Raw genomic sequence first — 23,342 nt, forward strand, 5'->3', positions numbered from 1 at the left:
TTTGGAAAGTTCACAGATATCTGCAGTCATTCTGACAGGGTTCCACACTTCACAGTGTTTCATGATATCTGACAATATACAATCATAAATTTTCCCTGAATTTCGATGTCGTTGAAATCAGTTAAAAAAATCTGACAATCTAATTCTTAATAAATACAATTTTCTATGCATAAAAAATTAAACAGTAACCCATTATCACGCATAAAAATCATATTGCTGCTACAAAGAAAAATACATTGCTGCTGTTTAGATCATGTGACCTATTTACACTCGCACTCAAATCATGTGACAAGGTCATGTGACCTATTTACACTCGCACTCAAATCAGGTGACAAAGTCATGTGACCTATTCACACTCACTCAAATCATGTGACAAAGTCATGTGACCTATTCACACTCGCACTCAAATCATGCGACGGCCTTGTGGCCATGATTGTATGTAACAAAACTATATATATATATATATATATATATATATAATACATTAATAGCACGTTAATAGCACATAATCATTCTTATAAGTTAAAAGGCATAAAAATAGATAGCACACATGATACTTAATTAACCTCTGACCTTCAACCTTTACCTACTGACCTCTAAAATCAAAATACCAAGTTTTGGTAATTTTTCCACAAAAATCAATACTATTTTTCATGAATTTTGCCATCCTAAAAAAAGTACCAAACTAGTAAAATTTAAAAAATTTGAAAACATGGTAAATTACTAAACATTGATTTCTAGAATTTTTACAAAGTGAAGCCAATTTACAGAATACTTATTGCAGAACACCAACAGCATTTCTATAGCAACCAGCAAGAGAGAAGCAAAAATGAGTGTGACGTTGTACAAACTCAGTTTGCTGTGACAGTCACCCATGCCAAAAACATGTAGCAACATCAGAATTCCCAGGGTAGTTACAGGATCTTCATGGTGAAAGGGATACCAATAGTGACAGGAGGGATACCCATAGAAACAGCAGGAATATCCATAGTAACAGAAGGAATACCGATAATGACAGGAGGGATACCCATAGTGACAGGAGGAATACCCATAGTGACAGGAGGGATACCCATAGTGACAGGAGGGATACCCATAGTGACAGGAGGATACCCATAGTGACAGGAGGGATACCCAGTGACAGAAACAAGGAGGAATACCCATAGTGACAGGAGGAATACCCAGTGACAGAATACCCATGTGACAGGAGGGATACCCATAGTGACAGGAGGGATACCCATAGTGACAGGAGGAATACCCATAGTGACAGGAGGGATACCCATAGTGACAGGAGGGATACCCATAGTGACAGGAGGAATACCCATAGTGACAGGAGGGATACCCATAGTGACAGGAGGGATACCCATAGTGACAGGAGGAATACCCATAGTGACAGGAGGGATACCCATAGTGACAGGAGGGATACCCATAGTGACAGGAGGGATACCCATAGTGACAGGAGGGATACCCATAGTGACAGGAGGGATACCCATAGTGACAGGAGGGATACCCATAGTGACAGAGGATACCCATAGTGACAGGAGGATACCATAGTGACAGGAGGATACCCATAGTGGACAGAGGGATACCATAGTGACAGGAGGGATACCCATAGTGACAGGAGGGATACCCATAGTGACAGGAGGGATACCCATAGTGACAGGAGGGATACCCATAGTGACAGGAGGGATACCCATAGTGACAGGAGGGATACCCATAGTGACAGGAGGATACCATAGTGACAAATACATAGTGCAGGAGGATACCCATAGTGACAGGAGGGATACCCATAGTGACAGGAGGGATACCCATAGTGACAGGAGGGATACCCATAGTGACAGGAGGGATACCCATAGTGACAGGAGGGATACCCATAGTGACAGGAGGGATACCCATAGTGACAGGAGGGATACCCATAGTGACAGGAGGGATACCCATAGTGACAGGAGGAATACCCATATTGACAGGAGGAATACCCATAGTGACAGGAGGGATACCCATAGTGACAGGAGGGATACCCATAGTGACAGGAAGAATACATAGTTAATTGATTTAGAGTCCCATTGTGACCAGAAAATCCTCATAATTTTATCTGGTGATTGGATATACAATGCTGTGGTGAAATTATTGTTGACATCCAAATTTCCCATCACTTGGCTGAAGGTTTATAATAATAATGCTTAGTACTCAGCTGGAGTGATCTCCCCTTGTTTATTGATCACCATGATAACTGCAGTAGGCCAGCTCTGCAGACAATAGTTTGTCCTGAGAAATCTGACTGATACCCTTGACCTTTTGACCTGAGGTTTCGCTAACAACCAGACCTGAGTTTTCAAACCTCAACTGTCCAATCAACATCAAAGCAAGCGATCACATGCCACCAATGGAGCCTAGAAAACATGATTTGTCATCACGACACCAGAAAATGCTGTATAGCTCAGACCAACTTCATAAAGGACGCTGCAGACCAACTTTTATGAAGGGCGCTGATGACCAATTTTCACGAGGGCGCTGACGACCAATTTTCACGAAGGACGCTGACGACCAACTTTTACGAAGGACGCCGACGACCAACTTTCACGAAGGACGCCGACGACCAACTTTCACGAAGGACGCCGACGACCAACTTTTACGAAGGACGCCGACAACCAATTTTCACGAAGGACGCCGACTAACAACTTTCACGAGGGACGCCAACGACCAATTTTCACGAAGGATGCCGACGACCAACTTTCACGAAGGACGCCGACGACCAATTTTCACGAAGGACGCCGACGACCAATTTTCATGAAGGACATTATAGTTATACTCTAACAAATTCCCATAGAGAAGGTTGAGTAGGTCACTTCCCATGTCCAATTAGCTCTGTGAAGAAATTTGACCTTTTGACCCAGCCTCGATATCAACCCGACATATTGGACACTTCTTGTTGGAGGTCAGCCATTGGTCAACACATTCTATGTGGAACAGATGCATACACGGCAGGCGTCTACAACATATCAATGAATAAATGATAGAAACCACAAAAAAAACGTCTAGAATTCACCACAACACAGATACACACCAATATACAGTTATTTTCAGTCAAAATATTGTTAAAAGTATGCTAAGTATCTAAGATAATTATCAGTAATTATGTAAGATAATTACGAGCAATTATCTCAGATAATTACGAGCAATTATCTCAGATAATTTTGAGCAATTATCTCAGATAATTTAATATCTAAGAAGGAAATATGTTTCTTTTCAATTATTTCAAATATGTGGTGATACGTATGATAACCATGGCTTTATTGAATTTGTGACCATTGTTAAGAGGAGGGGGTTTGCAATTTCAGTGTCATTTTAAATGTTGTCTATGTTTATATTGTACAAACACTTTGGACTTGCCTCACATCCTCTGTTTCCTCAAATTCACTCAAACAAATAGTACACTTCTCTGGTTGTTCGTCGTCCCCATCAGCATCCCGTTTGATCTGAATATCAAGACTAATACTTAAACTTGATGTTGATACTTAAAAGTCCATCTGTTAGATTTATTAATATTTTTTTTTCTTTATCATAATTCCTATGTAAATTATAGAAGTCACCTGATTACAAAAAAAGCCACAACAGCACAGTTCAGTCTGTTTCTCAGTCAATTACAGACTTCACCAATGTATCTATTACAGTAAAATAAAACATTCATAGCATTCTTCTAACATCATTCCTGGAGGATTTGACAGTTTAATGCAGAAATGACTGGTTATCAGGTCTTTATCTATAACATCTAGGGTATTTTACCATGTCTAACATCACAAAGTGAAATTTTCCCCTGTACACAACCAAATGGAATCAATGATCAACCGACCGACGTATTCACTCTGGCAAGGGGGATAACTCACCCTATGGTACTTGTGCGGCAGTGTATTCTGTTCTATCACCTCCTTCGTCGCTCCACGATTTATATTTCCTAGTCTCTCTTCCAAACTTAAAAATTCCTTTAAATAAATGAAATTATATATTTATCCTATCATGTTATAAAAACTTTTAAATGAATAATAAAAGACTTGCTCTGAGAATACTTCTTCATAAAGTAAAACATGGTTATAATGTACCTGTGGGGACCAACAAAAATCACCCCGTTATAGATATAATTCGTTGATATACACATATTACAGACATCTTATAGGAACAATGTTGGGAATGACTTCATTCCTATGACCATGAATTTGCTCTAAGCTTGCTTCACTGTAACTGATATCAATTTACATACGAAACGTGCTGTATTGTTAATGTTCTTTGAGAAGAGGTTGACCTTATGACCTTGATACTATGAACTTTGACTTGTAAACTCACTATGAACTTTGACTTGTAAACTCTTTAATAACAAAATATAAAGATGAAAACATTTCTCACTTGATCTTAAACTGTAATACATATATAAGTTAAAAAGAAGTGTTAGATCTTACATTGACTTTAAAAGAAATTTGTGATATATACTGTCAACTTTGACCTGTGAACTCTTACCTCATACATTGGCCTATGATGTAACATCATCCTGCCAAGCCTCATTTGCATGTTTCTATGGAAACCAGGAATTGGTCCAGGGAATGAGAATTGATGTATACTGGGTCCTTGTGACTAAAAACAGACATTGAATGATTCTAATATATATAATTTTTCTTTGTTTTCATACATAATCTGGCATTCTGATTGGCCCATTTTTTTCCTTCCATACAACTATGAAAAAAGATAACAAAACAGAGAATGGCTTGAAATCTTGACGTTATCGTGATGTCACAATAGAAACAATGACCTTGCATATTGATTTGGAAAAACAATCCCTTGGAAAATCGTTGGAAACGTACATGTATTTTATTTCAACAAGCAGTCTGGGAAATTAATTATAGCATTGATTGCGGATTCACACGTACAGTTTGCAAACAAAATTTATTTCATTTAAGCATTGATGTCACTATTTTTTAATTTTATCGGGGTATGAAAAACAAAATTGTTTGCAAACTGTGTGAATCCGCGTAGCGGATTCTCACAAAAGTTTGCAAACAATTTTTTTTCATAACCCGATAAAATAAAAAAATAGTGACATCAATACTTATAATTAATTTTATACTCTATTTGATAAAATGAAGTATGTTTAAATGTAACATTATAGTGGTTTTTCAAGGGATTCTTTTTTCCGAATCAATACGCAACGTCAATGTCTCTAGTCTCTATTGTGACGTCACGAAAACGTCGGGGTTTCGCGCCATTCTCGGATTTTTTTTTTTTCATAGTGGTATGCAAAAAAAATATTGACCAATCAGAAAGCCAGATTTGGTATGAAAACAAAGAAAAATTAATTATACCCCGATGATATCAAGAAATAGTGACATCAATGCTTAAATATAAATCATGCTTGTTCAAAGTCCCAATACAGAACCGTCCCAATACAGAATATCAGCTTCATATCATAAATGAGTCTTACCATGAGTTCTGGGTGAAGGGTAGGTATAGAAAAATGCTGTAACCGAGGCGCTGCCGGGTTGCCATGATGATAGTGATGTAAGTGATGATGGAGATGATGATGTTGAGGGAAGTGGGCCGGTCCATTCATGGTGGAGAGGTGGAGATGACTCTGACCTCCAATACCCGGAGGGAATGGGCACGCTCCATTCATCGGCTGTGGCAAAGATCCTGGGGGCATTTGGTTCTGTGAGCTGCAAAGAATTGTTTTAATACTGTTTTATCAGCATTGATACTTCTTCATGAAAGTATACATACAGATCATACTAAGGATGGTTTCATTTTTATCAAACTCCAGGTTTGTTGTATTACCATTAAATTTAAAGTGAAAAGTCGGTCTGAGGAAGGCTTAAGTCCGTAAAATGGTGTTAATATATCCAGTACAATTTCCTATGAAATAGAAAAAAAAAAAATTCCTGTCAAATCGCTCTGCATGGGCAGAATTTCTTTATTACAGGAATCCTAAAACATCCTCCCGGCTAGCTATGTCCGTATTGACATTTCCACTCAGCCTCACTTTCAAAGAAATTATTTAAGCACTGTGCTTAATTTATACGGGGCTTTCTCATAATTCCAATGATCTAAACTGGACAACATAAGCAGAAATTGACTGTCGTTTTGATATGTAAGGACTTCTGGAAGGCCAATGAACACATTTAAGAATAATTTTCTTTGCCCGCCTTTTCACTTAAATGATAAAATCAATTAATAATAACATTTAAGAAATTCAGCCATGAATACATAAAGTGATTTAATATACTACTAATTACATCTATGAGTAAATGTCACAACAGTCCTATTCCGTCTTTGTATACTAAAGAGTTATCTATCCTTGCAGGTACAGGATTTTGACGTAATCATTTTTCGAGTGAAACATCATATTTTCTGGTGATAAAGACATCAACATTACAAGGACAGATATATATCGATAACTCTGTGATTTGCAAAGACTGAATAAGTTCACTTATCAAATAATTTCTCTACTATATTGTACCATGGTGTCCGGATGTCGGGCCCCGCCGATGATGTAGCGCCATGATCCTGGCTCCCTCCTTGGGGTCTAAGGCCCGGCCAGGCCATCAAAGGGTTGGGCGAATTCTGCATACAAGCCGGGTTACCAGGATGACCTGTGCCCTGGATACATGCTGGGTTTCCATGGTTACTAGCCTGGAACAGTGGTGGTCCCTCTATATGATGGGCGGTGAGGTCGTTGAAGGTCTGAGGCGTGAACGGTTGCTGCGGCAACAGCATTGGGAGGACGGCGGGGGACATGGTGAAGGGAGCGGAGTGGTAATGATGGTGATGTATATGGGCACGAGGGGGGTGAGGGGTATGGGGAGGGTGGGGCGGGGGGTGAGGCGTGGGGTGGGGGGTCGGATGGTGGACATGGGGATGACTGCTCCCTCCATTGTGGGAACAGTTTCCTAAAAACAACAAGAAAACACAGTTAATTAAATGAATGAAAAACAATTTTTGAAATTTAAATAGTATCTGGTGCAACTGGTAATTCTTCCTTCATTATAACAGTTAGGGTGTAAGCTGGTTTGGTTTGAATAGTTTAACTTCCTAACAGCAACAATCATTAAGGATGTACCAGCTGGTTTATGGATAAAAAGAAAGTCAAAGTACCCAGAGAAAAACCATTGACCAGCAGTCGGTAATTGGCAACTGCCCCACATGGGATTCAAACTCGCGACTCAGAGGCTTGTGAGGTAACGATCAGGTTATCTTTACCATGTGCACTCAGCCAACTTTGCTCTCACAACTGGACCATAATAATAAATAATAATACATTAAACATCAACTCTCTATGGTACGATAAGATGAAGGAATTTGAAACAAACCTGTGTTACCCTGGGAATAAATTCACTTATCAAATAATTTCTCTAATAGTAATGTGTCCGGATGTCAGGCCCCGCCGATGATGTAGCGCCATGATCCTGGCTCCCTCCTTGGGGTCTAAGGCCCGGCCAGGCCATCAAAGGGTTTGGCGAATTCTGCATACAAGCCGGGTTACCAGGATGACCTGTGCCCTGGATACATGCTGGGTTTCCATGGTTACTAGCCTGGAACAGTGGTGGTCCCTCTATATGATGGGCGGTGAGGTCGTTGAAGGTCTGAGGCGTGAACGGTTGCTGCGGCAACAGCATTGGGAGGACGGCGGGGGACATGGTGAAGGGAGCGGAGTGGTAATGATGGTGATGTATATGGGCACGAGGGGGGTGGGGGGTATGGGGAGGGTGGGGTGGGGGGTGAGGCGTGGGGTGGGGGGTGGATGGTGGACATGGGGATGACTTGCTCCCTCCATTGTGGGAACAGTTTCCTACAAACAACAAGAAAACACAGTTAATTAAATGAATGAAAAGCAATTTTTGAAATTTAAATAGTATCTGGTGCAACGGGTAATTCTTCCTTCATTATAACAGTTAGGGTGTAAGCTGGTTTGGTTGGAATAGTTTAACTTCCAAACAGCAACAATCATTAAGGATGTACCAGCTGGTTTATGGATAAAAAGAAAGTCAAAGTACCCAGAGAAAAACCACTGACCAGAGGTCGGTAATTGGCAACTGCCCCATATGGGATTCAAACTCGCGACTCAGAGGCTTGTGAGGTAACGATCAGGTTATCTTTACCATGTGCACTCAGCTAACTTTGCTCTCACAACTGAACCACATTAAACATCAACTCTCATGGTACGATAAGATGAAGGAATTTGAAACAAACCTGTGTTACCCTGGGAATAGTAATGGGGATGTCCCCTGCTGTATCCTTGACGACCGATAGTGCCATGACTACAGTGACTGTGGTCATGGAAACCACAGGCTGACCGGTCAGGGCAGTTAACCACATGGTGATGCCGACGCTGTGAACAAAAATCAATCACTTTATTATTATTTTTTTCCCTTAAAAGTCATAATAATTTGCCATTATTTTCATACTACCAAAAGTGTCCAACATCTTCAGACCTAAAATACTAACCATGCATAGGGCTTAATTTTACAAAGTCTAAATTTATGTAGTCAAATCAGCCCATAGCTAAATAAACTCCATTCATTTTCCATTCTTTTCACAGTTTTATTCTGAACAGTGGTTTTACAGTGTTTTTTTTCCGGTTATCATTTTTAGGTCAGATAACTGCCATTGTGGCTCTATGCAGTTAAAGTCCAGTTATTTCCCAGTTACCATTCAATATACATTACTTTCACAGTTGTTTAGCAGTTATTTGCTTAATTATGCAAATGAGATTTTCCAGTTTTATGACCTCACAGAAAACTGGTTAAAAACCGGTTTTGGAATGGCAGTAATTATCAGTACCAGTATACCAGTTTATGATGTCATAAATAACTGTAAATAAACTGGTCTAGGATGGAATGCATGGATGATAAGAATAACTGGAAAATAACTGCTATAAAACCGGTGATTATAACCCAGGTGGTGAGAAGGGGGAGGGGAAGGAGGCTGGGGGAGGAGAAAAGAATGTGAGAAGTAACCGTAAACTAGACACTCTAATCAGGTCAACTTTGAGGTCCCAGGATTTAGAATAATAGCTAAAGGGCATGGTGAACTTAAGAGATGCCTAACATCATTATATCTAACAATTCAGATTTAAAATTATTCCTTAATATTAGGATATACAAAGCTATATATTGTATATAAATTTATAACCTCTAACTTTTTCAAATGTTATATATAACTTTCATATACGATATGATGGGGCCACATAATCAACCATGCATACCATATCATACAAACCCAGAAACAACAGAATCCAATGAAGTAAATCCCAGTGTGAAGGCTCCATCACCAAACATGTTGAACATATAATTCACTAAATTCAGTTGTTTCAAAATAAGGTGATTGGTTCCACAATACTTTTAGTGAACAATTCGGGGGATATCATCCATAGAAATTCACTTCAAAATAGCACAAAAAAATAGATACAACTGTAGAACACTATCATCATTTCCTAAAAACTTCAGCAGTTGTAGACAATTCCATTTTCTTGTCTCAAACAAATTAAACAACTTTTCTTGAAGTTTACAATTTAAGAATCTGTTCCCAGAAGAATATATGTTGGAGATGAAAACTGTCCTATACATCATGTACAAGCAGCCACAGCAAACTAACATTCAAAATAAGAGGAAGTTGCTTTCCATTGGACAATATGTTAGATTGAGGCTCAAATTTGCCCCCCACTCCATCACCTCCCATATCCCCCACTCCTTTCACATTCTTCCTGTGGGCTTGACCCATGCCCTGCTGTGGCTATGTACACAAGTACTGTTGATGGTAGCATTTAATAACTGGTTACAGAGCAGAGATATCAGGAACAGTTATTTACAAGAACTGCTTCAGAATAAAACTGTGAAATAACTGGTATTTTGATACAGTGAAATTCCAGTTATCTAAAAACTGCATTTTGAATGGAAATTTTTCAGCAGTTATGACAAGGTTTTCAGAAAACTGTCTTTTAACTGTACACACAAAACTGGTATGAAGAAATGTGAGGAGAGAAAAACCTTGAAATGAATGGTAAATGAATGGAAACTGTGTTTTAACTGGAATTTAACCGGAATATCACTGGTAAATTCACAGTTATTTTTGCTAAGGGAGAGTTCAAAATGAACTTTAGCAGTTCTGCCAAAAAATCATGATATTTATGACTTCAGTGCAGTAGAATGATTACACATGCACCAACCATGGAGACAAGTTGTGGTCTACCATTTCATTCGAAATTGAATTCCACATTGAGTAATCATAAAAGGGTGGAGTTAGATACCTGTTGGCAGGAGTGATTGGTACAGGGGGCGTGGCCATCATTTGAGTGACAGTTGTGGGCAATGCGGATACCATTACCAAAGTTATGGATGTGGGCCGGGGGCGGCTGTCCTCTAAAGTGTGGAATGTGCTGGAACAAATCAGGGGCAACGTCGCTTGTTGGGCGAACGTCGGAACTGCCTGGGAGGCCGGAGGACACTCGACTGTTGTCGTGTAGACAGGACGGGAAGACCGAGTTATTCTGGCTGTCACTGGCCAATCGTGACTGCCCACTTCCTCTCTCTACAAAAACAATGGGAAAAATACAGGTCATGCTCAATTAGAATGTGTAATCCTACTGAAAGCGTGGAAATTTATGTGATGGGGGATTTATAACAATTGTGTAAAAGACACTTTAATGTGAAAATTTTCCCCGCGTCACAAAAAGGTGAATTACTTGTAAAATTAATAGCATAGCGAATTGTTTACCCTAATTTCGCTAGCCAAGGGTATTTAGTACAAATACTCTCCCCAAAATCCTCTGCTATCTTACTGATTACCCTTGGCTACCAAAGTTGTATTTATCCATGCTATTCCTGAAATTTGAAACTCACGGAAATAGTCATGTTTAAAATAGATCTAAATTTAATAAACGAGCATGAAAATCGCGAGCCTTACCATCATCAGACTCTGTTAGGTCGACCACAACTGTGGCAGCTCGTCCAGCTGCGTCTCCCCGTGCTCTTCCTCTCCTGTAACACAACCAAAACTAAAATATTGTCTTTCCCCTACTGACCTTTCAGAACCCCAAACCATATTCGCCGTAATTAGCATGCCTCCCCTTTTCTGGAAAAGGAGTTGAAGATGTATTATGCCCCCATCCCGTGAATTTAACAATGTATTATAACATGTGATGCATCTATCCCATATTATATGAACTTGTCAGTCTTTTACACATGAATCATTAAAAGGCATATGCATGTTTACTGTAACAGACTTCTTTCGTCCACAACCTACATTTTGGTTCACTAATTCAGAAGCACACCCCCCACCCTCCCCTTTCCTACAATTTTTAAGCGCCTGGGGCATTAATTACGATGAATACGGTATAATTAATTAAAACTAAACTTAAGATACTACATCGCTGACAAACAATATTTTTTCTTTCATAAACAGGAGCAGACGATAAAGCATTTTTCTTCAATTCCAAAGGTTACTTACTTTACACCATTACCAACATTGAAAAGTTTGAGCTTTTAACTTCAAGATAAAAATATTCAAAATAATTAATTGCATCCTGAAAAAAATTCCGTGGCACTATGCCCTAATACCGCATAACTGTTATAAATTTGTGAATGGTTTATTTTTGCTGAAACCGCTAATTCATAACACAAGCGAAATATTCATAATCCATTGCCTATATACTTAAGAACAGTAGTTCAAAGAATTATAGGAACTAGCCAATCAAAAAATTTAACCTCCCTAATAAATGCATGCTCCGTGTAAAGGAAACAAAATTATAAAATTCCTGATCACATGAATAGATATGATTACAAAATTCTTGATCACATGAATATTTATAAAATTCCTGATCACAGGAATGTTTATAAATTTCCTGATCACAGGAACGTTTAAAAGATTCCTGATCACATGAATATTTATAAAATTCCTGATCACAGGAATGTTTATAAATTTCCTGATCACAGGAACGTTTAAAAGATTCCTGATCACATGAATGTTTATAAAATTCCTGATCACAGGAATGTTAATGGATAAATTTCCTGATCACAGAACGTTTAAAAAATTCCTGATCACATGAATGTTTATAAAATTCCTACTCACAGGAATATTTATAAATTTCCTGATCTCATGAACATTTAAAAAATTTCTGATAACATGAATGTTTTTAAAATTCCTGATCACAGGAATGTTTAAAAAATTCCTGATCACAGGAATGTTTACAAATTTCCTAATCAAAGTAAAGTTCATAAATTTCCTGATCACACTAACGTTTATAAATGTCCTGATCACAGGAATGTTTATAAATTTCCTGATCATAGGAATGTTTATAAATTTCCTCATCACAGGAATGTTTTAATTTCCTGATCACAGGAATGTTTAAAAAATTCCTGATCACATGAATGTTTATAAAATTCCTGATCACAGGAATGTTTAAATTTCCTGATCACATGGATTACACAGAGTTACTGACCTTGTTTCTATCCTGACAACCTCAACATCGCTGTCTTCTGATCCCGACGACAGTTCAACATCTTCTACTACCAGGCCTGTGGGTGTGGCACTTTCTGCTCGGGGGGCGGGGCCCTCCTGTACTGTTAAGTCAATGCTGTTATCAAGTTTTTCTGTACTTCCTGAACTTTGATTTTCCGTTTCCATATACTCCCTCCGAGAGGCTGTTGTTGGCGTCGCTGCCCTAGGAACAGGAGTTGTGTCCCTTGACATGGCCTGTTCCTCGTTGCGGTTGAGATCAGTTCTCGAATTGTGACACTCGACCTCTTCGTTTGTATCGTTGGGAATCGTTGATTTTTGTCGTGTTTTTTTATCACTTGGTCGCGTACTTTGTGAAGGCTCATGCCAAGACGAGCGATCAGAGCGGGCTATCTGCTGCCTTCCTGATTGGGTGAGATCGGTAGGTTGTACGTCACCATGGTAACCGCATTCTGGATGAGAACACGACTGATTGAGCATGGAAACTGGGTCACTGTGGCGACAGCACCAACTCTCCACCTGAGCCCCTGGGGAGGGAAGACTAGGGAATGTGTCGCAGGGTTGTGAGGCTCCAGAGGTTGGGGGGATAGGGAGTGCAGGGTGTGAGGGGTGGGGCCTGTGACCACAGCTACGTGTCTGGCCCCGGCGGGAAGGGTTAGGAGGGAAGAAGGCACTCATCATACCGGAAGAATCCCTAGGGTCACGGCGACCTCGATAGGCCAGCCGACCCCACACAGGTTCAGGACCTGGTGCTGGTAAATTAAAGAGTGAATAAGGATTCAGAGAGTCCATAATATCTGACCGTTCCCCCATTGGCCGACTCTGATCCCCGTTGTCATGGTGATCTGCTGGCTTGTGAGAATTTTTCGCAACTTTGGGCTTGTCCTTTTTACTACATCGTGCTTCAGTGGAGTCCCTGTTTGAAGTCGAATCTCTTTGTCCTTGATGACCTTGAGATGGACCTTGACTCTGATCCCAGTCCCAATTTTCATGATCATGTGACAGGTGAGAGAGATGGTCCATGTAGGAGCGAAAATTGTCAGTGAGAGGCGTGGGGTCAGAGGTCAAATCTGCTAAGAACAGAGGCTGTGAGCTGGCCAAGGGTTCGGTCAAGGGCTCAGTTCTCTCCCCTAAAAACACCGGCGATGAACCCTCCACAAGGATGTCAGGGTCAGAGGTCACGGGATCACAGACACCTGCAACAATCGAGTGAATTTGCTCTTTTCTTTGGAAGAGGTACGCATGACAATATTTTGGACACACCCATTTTTCAATCTTGATATTTATAAACATGGAATTTCTTTTTTATTTGAAAAGGGTCAGAACTTTTCCAAATCTCTCCCAGAGTTCATTGTAGTCCTTCAATCACCTCTGTCAATGACTCACAAACTGGCCTTCTGTTGACCGTGGGTCACAGATTATAACAGCATAGTGATTGTTTAATACATTGTGGTCCACTTGTAGATTAAGCTCAGTGATATTTTTTGTTTTTGAAATAGCAGAGGTTGTATGCAATTCATAACTTATTAACTTACAAGTAAATTTAGTGTCAATCCACAATTATGTTCGGTCAAAACTAACAGTCATTTAATTTATAGACAAAAAAAATTTTTTAGTATGAGTCCAAAATACATTTTTCAATCATCTTAATAGACAGTATACGGGAATGAATCCTGAGAGAACTGCAATGAACTCTGGAAGAGATTCCACTTTTCCATGATCTTATTGAATGCTGATAAGATGAATCAAAGGCATATGAACTGAATTAGCAACGCACCAGGAACTGGAGTCGGAGCTGATGAACTGGTATCCATGGAAACGACCTCAACCTCATCCGGAGTCCAAGAGCCTGGAGTTCCTGTCAGCGCTATAATGAGATAAATCATTCAGGTGAGTTAATGACTATAGATCTAGAATGCTTCTTAGACATATTTTACCGACTGAGGTCAGGTAATGACTACAGAATACTTCATTACTTTAGACATGTCTTACCGATAGAGAAGGTCAGTTAATGACAATAGAATGTTTCAATAGACATGTCTTACAGACAGAGAAAGTCGGGTAATGACTATAGAATACTTTGTTAGACATGTTTTACCCACTGAGGTCATTTAATGACTATAGAATGCTTCGTTAGACATGTTTTACGGATAGAGAGAGTCAGGTAATGAGTCACAATGACTAAAGAATGCTTCATTACTTTAGACATGTCTTACCGATAGAGAAAATTGATAATGACTAAAGAATGCTTCATTACTTTAGACATGTCTTACCGATAGAGAAGTCAGGTAATGACTAAAGAAATACTTTGCTAGACATGTCTTACCGATAGAGAAAATTGATAATGACTAAAGAATGCTTTGTTAGACATGTCTTACAGATAGAGAAATACAGGTAATGACTAAAGAATGCTTTGTTAGACATGTCTTACAGATAGAGAAAATCAGGTAATGACTAAGAATGCTTCGTTAGACATGTCTTACAGATAGAGAAAGACAGGTAATGACTAAGAATGCTTTGTTAGACATGTCTTACCGATAGAGAAAATTTGTAATGACTAAGAATGCTTTGTTAGACATGTCTTACCGATAGAGAAAATTTGTAATGACTAAGAATGCTTCATTAGACATGTCTTACAGATAGAGAAAATTGGTAATGACTAAGAATGCTTTGTTAGACATGTCTTACCGATAGAGAAAGTCAGGTAATGACTAAAGAATACTTCGTTATACATGTCTTACAGATAGAGAAAGTCAGGTAATGGACTATAGAATACTTCGTTAGACATGTCTTACCGATAGATAAAGTCAGGTTATGACTAAAGAATACTTCGTTAGACATGTCTTACAGATAGAGAAGACAGGTAATGACTAAAGAATGCTTTGTTAGACATATCTTACAGATAGAGAAGACAGGTAATGACTAAAGAATGCTTCGTTATACATGTCTTACAGATAGAGAAAGTCGGGTAATGACTAAAGAATGCTTTGTTAGACATGTCTTACCGATAGAGAAGACAGGTAATGACTAAAGAATGCTTCGTTAGACATGTCTTACAGATAGAGAAAGTCGGGTAATGACTAAAGAATGCTTTGTTAGACATATCTTACAGATAGAGAAGACAGGTAATGACTAAAGAATACTTCGTTATACATGTCTTACAGATAGAGAAAGTCGGGTAATGACTAAAGAATGCTTTGTTAGACATGTCTTACCGATAGAGAAAGTCAGGTAATGACTAAAGAATACTTCGTTAGACATGTCTTACCGATAGATAAAGTCAGGTAATGACTAAAGAATGCTTCGTTAGACATGTCTTACAGATAGAGAAAGTCAGGTAATGACTAAAGAATGCTTCGTTAGACATGTCTTACAGATAGAGAAGACAGGTAATGACTAAGAATGCTTTGTTAGACATGTCTTACCGATAGAGAAAATTGGGTAATGACTAAGAATGCTTTGTTAGACATGTCTTACCGATAGAGAAAATTTGTAATGACTAAGAATGCTTTGTTAGACATGTCTTACCGATAGAGAAAATTGGTAATGACTAAGAATGCTTCGTTAGACATGTCTTACAGATAGAGAAAATTGGGTAATGACTAAGAATGCTTTGTTAGACATGTCTTACCGATAGAGAAAATTTGTAATGACTAAGAATGCTTTGTTAGACATGTCTTACCGATAGAGAAAATTTGTAATGACTAAGAATACTTAATTAGACATGTCTTACCGATAGAGAAAATTTGTAATGACTAAGAATGCTTTGTTAGACATGTCTTACAGATAGAGAAAATTGGGCAATGACTAAGAATGCTTTGTTAGACATGTCTTACCGATAGAGAAAATTGGTAATGACTAAGAATGCTTTGTTAGACATGTCTTACCGATAGAGAAAATTGGGTAATGACTAAGAATGCTTTGTTAGACATGTCTTACCGATAGAGAAAGTCAGGTAATGACTAAAGAATGCTTTGTTAGACATGTCTTACAGATAGAGAAAACAGGTAATGACTAAGAATGCTTCGTTAGACATGTCTTACAGATAGAGAAAGTCAGGTAATGACTAAGAATGCTTCGTTAGACATGTCTTACAGATAGAGAAGACAGGTAATGACTAAGAATGCTTTGTTAGACATGTCTTACCGATAGAGAAAATTGGTAATGACTAAGAATGCTTCGTTAGACATGTCTTACAGATAGAGAAAGTCAGGTAATGACTAAAGAATGCTCCGTTAGACATGTCTTACAGATAGAGAAGACAGGTAATGACTAAGAATGCTTTGTTAGACATGTCTTACAGATAGAGAAAGTCAGGTAATGACTAAAGAATACTTCGTTAGACATGTCTTACCGATAGATAAAGTCAGGTAATGACTAAAGAATACTTCGTTAGACATGTCTTACCGATAGAGAAAGACAGGTAATGACTAAAGAATACTTCGTTATAGACATGTCTTACAGATAGAGAAAGTCAGGTAATGACTAAAGAATACTTCGTTAGACATGTCTTACCGATAGATAAAGTCAGGTAATGACTAAAGAATGCTTTGTTAGACATGTCTTACCGATAGAGAAAGTCAGGTAATGACTAAAGAATACTTCGTTAGACATGTCTTACCGATAGATAAAGTCGGGTAATGACTAAAGAATGCTTTGTTAGACATGTCTTACAGATAGAGAAGACAGGTAATGACTAAAGAATGCTTCGTTAGACATGTCTTACAGATAGAGAAGACAGGTAATGACTAAAGAATGCTTCGTTAGACATGTCTTACAGATAGAGAAGACAGGTAATGACTAAAGAATACTTCGTTATACATGTCTTACCGATAGAGAAGACAGGTAATGACTAAAGAATACTTCGTTATACATGTCTTACAGATAGAGAAGACAGGTAATGACTAAAGAATACTTTGCTATACATGTCTTACCGATGGTTTGCTCCACCAAAGCCTCTGCTTGGGCTTCTACAGACTCTGTAGTAACTGGAGCACCACTGACACAAGAAGAACTGGAGTTGTCTCCCTTACCAGCATCGCTTAATGAGACTGATCCTTCCTGCAGATATATAAATCAATCAATTTATGATGACTTCATGACTGATACTTCCCATACATATAAATTTATCAATTCATGATGAAATGATCAATTTGTGATGAATTCATGACTGATCATTTCCATACATAATCAAATTACATATAAATTTATCAATTCATGATGAAATGATCAATTTGTGATGAATTCATGACTGATCCTTCCCATACATATGAATTTATCAATTCATAACTTAACTGTGCTAGAGATATTATAAAATTATTAATATATGTTGAATCTAAGATGTAAGATTGATCTAGATCTGTCCTATATAATTCTCCCCCCCCCAAAAAAAAAAAAAAAAAAAAAAGAAAAACCCAACTGCCCCTGCCCTAAATATTTTTGCAAGGATGTGGGAAATATAATTTGAACAATATCCTTTTGACCCAATTTGTATGCAAAATGACATAGTAAAATCTATCTGATACCCCATACACAATCACTAGAGGGTGGGAAAATACTCGATCCACACCATTTAAAATATGGCTTTGGCATAAATTTTACATGATTAAGATTCAGAACAAAAGCATCATGATCATTTATGTCCCATCTTAATCATCGATCCATTAACACATATTACCTATAATAAGTTAATAGTCTTCAGCAAGATCATAATCTCCCAGTCAATGATTAATTAAAACTGAAAATCGGTCCTACACTAATTGTGACATCATCATGTCAAATTGTAACACCATTTCAATTTTTTTTATATATACAGGTACGAAAAATATCAGAAAGTCCGATTTAGAATTAATATAAAGAAAAAATAATTAATTAAAACAAAAATGAAAAGCACTAGGTATACCATACGTCATACCTCATTCTTTGCAATGAACTGGTTGGCTGGCCAGGTCAAGGGAGGCGACTCTGTCGAGGGAGACTCCATGCCTGCTGGTGAATAGTCCACTCACCTGTAATGAGTTTAAACTAAATATGATAACTTACTGAAACTTGTCTTAAAAAGTTTTAACTTATACTTGGCAAGACTCGAAAAATTAAAAAACACATACCGAACTCTGACATTTCATAATCGTATCATACACTAAATATAATTATTTAACATATATAGCAAATATAAGCATCCTCGATACTCCAGGGATTACAATCACTGACGTTATATCCACCCCCGGTCTATAATTTAGCTACCTAATAGTAAAACTGGAGGCAAAAGAACATGAACAGGTAATTTAGTCCTTTGATGTACATCAAAAGAATTGTATAATTGTAAACAGTGGTTGACTGTGAGTTTGAAGTTAGGCATCTTTCTGTAGTTTTCAAGGAAAGTCTTTGCTCGCCTGTGATTGGTCAGATTTTTTCTCCTGAACTGCCTTCAGTTTTACTATGATATAGTCCAGTGGTGGATATAATGTCTGTACTTTTAACCCCTGGAGTATCGAGGATTGGCATATATATAATCCAACTGATATCCAGTTATTTTATAATTTTTCATTGGGAGGAAATCAAATCCATTGTGTTGTGATCATGACCTGATGTCACTAAATAATGACATGGGCATCAGGATTTAAGGACGTTACAACAAAATGTGGCATCCATTGTACTTTTGCAACACATTTTGGTGTTGAGATTCTTTAAAAGGAAAATAAACTGTTCTAGTTATGTGATAAAATATATGTTAAATTTGTGTTCATTTTAAATGAGATTTCAAGAAATTTAAGTTTTGATAATTTACTCAACAACTTGACAAGGATGGTAGCAAAAATATTACTAAAATATATAGCACCCAGTAAAAATGATACATTATAAATTTGTCTTGTCAAAATTATAGAAAGAAATAACACTGAATTGTGATATCAAAATAAGGTTTGTTGGTCATGAATGCATAATGAGCAAAGTACAAATCAAAATAACTTCCTAATGTGTGTTTCACAGGGAAAATGTTATTGTGTAAATTTACTAAATTATTGGATATATTGGCATATATATAACTAATAATTATAACTACAGTATCTAGGAAATGTCAAGGAAACACGTCACATACTTAATTCTTTTGGCATTAACAGTTCAGTTTGTAGGCTACTATTCAGGAATAAATCTATACCATCATAATCGGATCATTATGTAATACATTTATAACCCATATTAGAATTATTAGTGAACTAAGCCTTATAATAAATATAAGCTGATGGATACAATTATATATAGGCCTAATAAACGGTAATATTCAGTTGATATAAAAAAAACTACGTATATAAAATAATATTCCAAGACGCAAAAAGCAGCGTCCACGATGTTGAGATCGGTCGCCACTCCCCTGAATAGGAGGAAGCTCGTGGTGCTCAAGTACAATAGAATAACAGTAGATATGGCAGGTTGTTTTTGTTCCGACGAATGTTTACAAAGACAGGCGATTTGAGTCGACAAGGATGGGTCGTCTGAGACTTCAAATCACTATTTCTTCGATAAAATTTAAACAAAATGAAATAATTTTCAATAAAATCACATCAATATACCTCTTGTTATTGTGTATTCCTTGCTTTTGTTGTCATTTCGATGAATGTAAATCGTCCATTTTGCTTGTGTTTGGGGTTCGGTGCACTTAATATACCGAAGGCAGCTGATTGGTTAAAAAAATATAGTATAATCTAAGTGTAAAACCAGCAAACAAAGATTCCGGAAACAACCAAATTTGTCCTACCCTATGTTTTCAGCTTACGTTTTCATCTAAATGTCTATATTTGTTTCTTGACATAGATATCGTATGTATTCAATATACTGTTGTTGTCAAGAGAATACTCCCATTATCCCCCCTTAAATTAGGCCTACAGCCAGAAACATATATTTCTGCTACAGCATCTCAGTACCTGGACAAAAGTACTTGTTTCATGTATACTTTATTGTTTTTATCCTTTGAATTTTCCTGATCTCATATATGTATGCATTTTGGCCAAATTTGGTATACATATAGAAAATTCTATACACTTTAAGCTCATAATATTTTCCACAGGGACCTGGCACGAAAATGTTTAACTAACAGTATACATATATATATATATGTATACTGTTGGTTAAAAATTTTCGTGCCAGGTCCCTGTGATATTTTCCGATGTTTCGTTTTCAATATATATAGGCCTATATATCACTATTTTTGCACTGCTTCAACTTCTTGACATCACTTATAAATCCTTGTTATCACCAAAATGGCAACGAAAAAGATTTACTTATAACATAGTATTTTCTTAAAAAAAAAAAAAAAAAAAAAAAAAAAAAAAAAAAAAAACTTAAAGTAAAATTATGAAAACATTATGAGCTGAAAGTGAAATCTATGCTCTAAAAATATACCAAAGGCTATAGATGAGATCAGGGAAATTCAATGAATGTAAAAATATATGAAATAATGTTTTTAATTAAGGTGTCAAAGTACTTTAATTTGTACGTCGGACTATTGCAATGCATGTACATTATGCACTCGTTCCCACGGGAATCTGAGAATTAGTTACAGATTATATTATTATGGACCCACAAGAGTGCCCTAAGACCATTTTTAGACATTTTAGATGTCTAAATAAAAAAAAACCGGTAAAAATCCGTTTTTTGATCTAGACATCAAAAACGTCTAAAAATGGTCTAAGGGCACTCTTGTGGGTCCATAATAATATAATCTGTAACTAATTCTCAGATCCCTGTGTCTGGTGGGTCCATAATTATATAATCTGTAACTAATTCTCAGATCCCTGTGTCTGGTGGGTCCATAATTACATAATCTGTAACTAATTCTCAGATCCCTGTGTCTGGTGGGTCCATAATTATATAATCTGTAACTAATTCTCAGATCCCTGTGCTCGTTCCCAGAAATAAACATATGTATATCTATTCATTTTTTTTTCTCATATATCTGTAACAATCTCTTGGGATCTGTGCATCAAGACAAGTTATATCCAAGAATATAAACTTTATACGTATTTTTTTTTTGTTAAAACTGGTTATATATATATAAGAATAAAATATATTCAAAGCCATGATCATGTTTTGTAATCTAAATCTTTATCCCAAATTAAAGCCTCATGAATTGAAAATTAAAAATATCTTGATTCGAATCCTTTTAGTAAGTCTCAGTATAATTCAAACTCTCCCGTCCACACGTGGACCATCCTCGATGCTCCAGAGGTTAATATCACTAACGTTATATCTGCCCCTGGAATGGACCCGGTTGTAGCCTAGTATAATCTTTCATGAACAAGTGATATGATTTGTGTAAACGCCCGAATATAAACCATAGCAATTAACAGTGTATATTCTTTATTTGTGGAAAAAGTAATTTAAAGACAGCATTATTTTAAAAACTGGTCAAATAACAGGGACCTGACACGAATTTCTAACCAACAGTATATATATACTATACTATAATTCTATTTTGGCCCTTTCCAGAGGGAACTGTTCTCATGTAGTGTTGTCTGGCGAGGGACTAATACCTCGCCAGACAGCACTATAGGAGAACTGTTCCCGAGGGAAAGGGCCATAACAGATTTAGTACGCCACATGACATTCATTATGATGTCATGTATTTGGTCGCGTGCTCATTCCCGGGAGAATATACTTTGGTATAGTTCCCGTAGTCAGGTACGTATAGTCTCCCGTGGTCAAGAAGGACAGAGAACTGTCGCAAAATAGGCCATGGCTGTATCCAATCGCATTCATAGTAATTATCATGTGATGTACTAAATATATCTATTATAATATATACTGGCCCTGCAGGTAAAGGGCGTTAAAATTTTACCTGCTGCCCCTAGAGCATGATCGTAAACGACAACTAAATTTAGGATATTACTTTTTCTCTTCTTCCTAACTGGCTGCGTTCGCCCCTGTAGGAAGGCTCTGGGTTCTGTCCCCTGGCCGAGACACACCAAAGTCTATAAAAGTGGTAGTTTCTGCTCCTGCTTAGCGCTCAGCATAAAGGGAGTGGGGCGACTGGTTCGCCCGTTGTCAGTATAATGTGACCGGGTGGGGTGTGTTGCTTGGTGTCTTCGGCGGCATGCTTCAGTGATATAGCACTATAAAAAGGGCAACAGTTCCACTATACAAGAAGACACAAAACGAACATATCGCAGTCTCCCAAAACACGCACCTCGCACTTCACACATGCTACACACTGCATACATGGGAGGCCGTCCTTAAGTGACCCTGGCTGTTAATAGGACGATAGAATAATCAAACAAACAAACAAACAAAATATAATATATACTATAATATAGAAATTCGTGTCAGGTCCTTGTGGTCAAAATAAGCCCACATTGCCATAAAATATGAAGAGTTGTCTCCCTTCCAGCACATACGTATGATGTGTGATATATGTAATAATTAAGAATTATTTGTGGACTTAAAGATGCTACAACGATGAGAAAATGGTATTTTTTCTCTATCAAAAACAGGAGCAGACGAATAATTATTTTTCGGTAGTTACTTAGTTACTTACATGTACGTTACACCATTACCACCATTGACAAGATTGAGCTTCTTATTAAATTTTAAGAAAAGAATAGAGTATGTTCGTGTTGTGTCTTCTTGTATAGTGGAACTCTTGCACTTTTTATAGTGCTATATCACTGAAGCATGTCGCCGAAGACACCAATTAAAGGGCCACTACCTTTCCGAAACGGCTTTTAATTTTTAAAATAGGAATGTAAAACGAGATCAATAATTTTGTAGAGTCGCAGAAGTTTTTAACTATACGTTTACTAGCACACTTATCATCACCTTCAGAACTGTTTAATTAGAATAAATAAAATGTTAATTTTCAT

The 23,342-nt window shown here is 37.4% G+C and overlaps 1 protein-coding gene across 2 annotated transcripts; it reads right to left on the bottom strand.

Annotated features, from left to right (window-relative positions):
• Positions 1–1,794: 1,794 nt before the first annotated feature.
• On the bottom strand, positions 1,795–20,168 carry LOC138305485 (E3 ubiquitin-protein ligase Arkadia-like). 2 transcript variants are annotated; one of them, XM_069245735.1, is made up of 14 exons: positions 20,058–20,168; positions 18,404–18,497; positions 17,424–17,550; positions 14,267–14,356; positions 12,473–13,685; positions 10,939–11,012; positions 10,283–10,563; positions 8,236–8,365; positions 6,497–6,926; positions 5,465–5,696; positions 4,507–4,620; positions 3,882–3,977; positions 3,388–3,473; positions 1,795–2,986 (listed from the first exon to the last, which is right to left on the bottom strand). In XM_069245735.1, the coding sequence occupies exons 2-14, from the start codon at positions 18,470–18,472 to the stop codon at positions 2,857–2,859; spliced, it is 3,072 nt and encodes a 1,023-aa protein (XP_069101836.1). In that variant the 5' UTR covers positions 18,473–18,497; positions 20,058–20,168; the 3' UTR covers positions 1,795–2,856. The 2 variants fall into 2 exon arrangements, with proteins under 2 accessions (XP_069101836.1, XP_069101835.1); XM_069245734.1 differs by having other exon boundaries at positions 1,796–2,986; positions 8,227–8,365.
• Positions 20,169–23,342: the final 3,174 nt, after the last annotated feature.

Source organism: Argopecten irradians, chromosome 13, assembly GCF_041381155.1.
Source record: "Argopecten irradians isolate NY chromosome 13, Ai_NY, whole genome shotgun sequence".
In the NCBI taxonomy this organism is placed as follows: domain Eukaryota; kingdom Metazoa; phylum Mollusca; class Bivalvia; order Pectinida; family Pectinidae; genus Argopecten; species Argopecten irradians.

What these genes read in the sequence shown, in the direction of transcription:
- LOC138305485 (XM_069245734.1), bottom strand. Translation starts at nt 18,472, where the DNA reads ATGGAGTCTCCCTCGACAGAGTCGCCTCCCTTGACCTGGCCAGCCAAC. An exon ending in AGCTCCGACTCCAGTTCCTG is followed by an intron (nt 13,686 to 14,266) that starts GTGCGTTGCTAA and finishes CGATTGTTGCAG; the next exon opens with GTGTCTGTGATCCCGTGACC. An exon ending in ATCATAGGCCAATGTATGAG is followed by an intron (nt 3,978 to 4,506) that starts GTAAGAGTTCAC and finishes ATTTATTTAAAG; the next exon opens with GAATTTTTAAGTTTGGAAGA.